This window comes from Gadus chalcogrammus, chromosome 5 (genome assembly GCF_026213295.1).
Source record: "Gadus chalcogrammus isolate NIFS_2021 chromosome 5, NIFS_Gcha_1.0, whole genome shotgun sequence".
Taxonomy (NCBI): domain Eukaryota; kingdom Metazoa; phylum Chordata; class Actinopteri; order Gadiformes; family Gadidae; genus Gadus; species Gadus chalcogrammus.
In genome coordinates this window covers 20,392,480-20,394,979 of record NC_079416.1, presented here as the reverse complement: position 1 = coordinate 20,394,979, position 2,500 = coordinate 20,392,480, and the positions used below count along the sequence as shown (strand labels likewise).

Sequence of the window (2,500 nt, the reverse complement as noted above, 5' to 3'; positions counted from 1 at the left end):
ATGGAAAGAGAAAAGTACCGCTTGACATTGCGTTTATGAACGGCCACCTAGTTGTCCCCGGCGACCATCGACACTCCATGGTTTTCGTTGGCGCCCTGTGTTCCAAAAGCCTTGACGCTTCGCCATTTTCTGCTGAAAATGCATTTTCTAGTTTGTGTAATGTTATATCTCTATATTGACTCTCTCCTCTTTCGCTCTCTCTCTCTCTCTCTCTCTCTCTCTCTCTCTCTCTCTCTCTCTCTCTCTCTCTCTCTCTCTCTCTCTCTCTCTCTCTCTGTCTCCAGGTTGTGCAGTCTGACCCTGAAGAAGCTGGTGGTGATCAAAGAACTTGACAAAGAGCTCATCTCTGTGGTGATCGCAGTTAAGATCCAGGTACTCTCTCTCCCTTTCCGTCTCGCTGTCTCTGTCTCTTGCTCTCTCTCTCTGTCTCCTCACTGGCTCTCCTGTGGTGTTTGGGTGCCTGAGCGGTGAGCACATCAACCCAGTGAACCTCCTGCTCTCCTCTCCTCCTCCTCCTCCTACTCACTGTCTCTCCTCCTCCTCCTCCTCCTCCTCCTCCTCCTCCTCCTCCTCCTCCTCCTTGTCCTCCTCACTGTATCTCCTCACTGTGGTGCCTGGTGAGCACATCAACCCAGTGAACCTCCTGCTCTCCTCTCCTCACCCTCCTCCTCCTCCTCTATCTCCTCTATCTCCTCCTCCTCCTCCTCCTCCTCCTCCTCCTCCTCCTCCTCCTCACTGTATCTCCTGTGGTGTTTGGGTGCCTGAGCGGTGAGCACATCAACCCAGTGAACCTCCTGCTCTCCTCTCCTCCTCCTGTCTCCCCTCCTCCCCTCCTCCTCCTCCTCCTCCTCCTCCTCCTCCTCCTCCTCCTCCTCTATCTCCTCCTCCTCCTCCTCCTCCTCCTCCTCCTCCTGCGTCTCCTCCTCCTCCTCCTCCTCCTCCTCCTCCTCCTCACTGTATCTCCTGTGGTGTTTGGGTGCCTGAGCGGTGAGCACATCAACCCAGTGACCCTCCTGCTCTCCTCTCCTCCCCCAGGGCTCCAAGAGGGTTCTGCGCTCCCACGAGATAGTGCTGCCCCCTGGGGGCTCGGTGGAGACCGACCTGGCCCTCACCTTCTCCCTGCAGGTAGACCCCCAGGGGACTCGGAAACGACCGACAAAATACAACACAAGGGGACTTAGAAATTACCTACAACCTGTAACATAAGATGACTTCAAATACGACATAGGGAGACTTAGAAATGACCTAGAAAATATAACATAAGGAGACTTGGGATGACCTAGAAAATAAGATATAATGAGCCTTCGAAATGACCAATAAAATACAAAATAAGGGGACTTAGAATTGACCTTGAAAATAAGACGTAATGAGACTTTACCTATAAAATATACCATAATATTATTTAGAATGACCGACAAAATATTACATGAGGTGACTTAATTCAAAAATTAAATACAACTCAAATACAAAATTCCAGGTTCATGATTCGACCTATGAAAGCAACAGGAAATCAATTCATATATATTGTATGATTTAGAAAATAAAATTATGAAGTAATTGTTGATATTTTATAATTAGTTTACAACTTTTAGGATGTTAACCTACAGACTTCATATATATTTCAACAACGCTTCTATGGCTAGGTGTCGGCTAGCCCTATAGCTACCAAAACCGATGCTACTATAGCTAGTTGAACTCAACTCAAATCCCATGGTTTTGAACGCAAAGTACTTTGCCGGAATCAGGCGCAGCCTGCCCACTATCCATTACACTACTTTGGCTAGTGATCGGCTAGAGCTAACTCAAGGATTTGAGCCGTTATTGTGAGATAGTTTTGACTTGCCTGGGTTTTGATGATAGCCTTTAAATCGCTCCCCCTCTGTCTTAATTAGGCCCTTGTTCTGATTGTTCTTCTCTGTGTCCTCAGTATCCACACTTCTTGAAGCGTGAGGGGAACAAGCTCCAGATTCTACTCCAGAGGCGTAAGAGGTACAAGAACCGGACCATCCTGGGCTTACAAGACGCTAGCGGCCGGAACCATCGACATGGCTGAGGTACCACAGGCACACTTAGAACATAAGCTAAGCTAACAGGCCTGTTGGCTTCTCGCTAAGCTAATTTACAGTTTGGATTCTTGCTAAACTAAGAGGCCTGTCGCTAACGTAGCCCAGGCCTGTTGTTAGGGAGTTTAAGCCAATCATCCTTGGAACAGAATAATGTTTTCTGTTTTTTTCGTTATTGTCAAAATTGAAGAACACTCTAAAATCCATAATTTGTCTTGGTTTCATAAACAGTGTTAAATTTTGAAAACACATTGCGTAAAAATCCAATCCTCTTGTCTGAAAGGATTTTTTTTTCATATAATCCAAATGCATTACAGATTACTTTAGTTACCCTAGTTGATCCTAAATGCTTTTCAGGGGTTTTAATCATTATGCTTTTTCCATAACCATGCGGAGTGTGGTCTCAGACGGAAATACTTCCTCAGCGCTTCAGTTCC

General features: G+C 46.5%; 1 protein-coding gene across 1 annotated transcript in view; it reads left to right on the top strand.

Moving 5' to 3' along the window:
* The window catches only part of pacs2 (phosphofurin acidic cluster sorting protein 2), a 57,262-nt gene that overhangs the window by 31,413 nt on the left and 23,349 nt on the right, over window positions 1-2,500 (top strand). Inside the window, exons 2-3 of the mRNA XM_056590934.1 lie at window positions 285-372; window positions 1,036-1,125. Coding sequence (XP_056446909.1) covers window positions 285-372; window positions 1,036-1,125 — 178 coding nt within the window. The remainder of the gene's footprint in view (window positions 1-284; window positions 373-1,035; window positions 1,126-2,500) is intronic.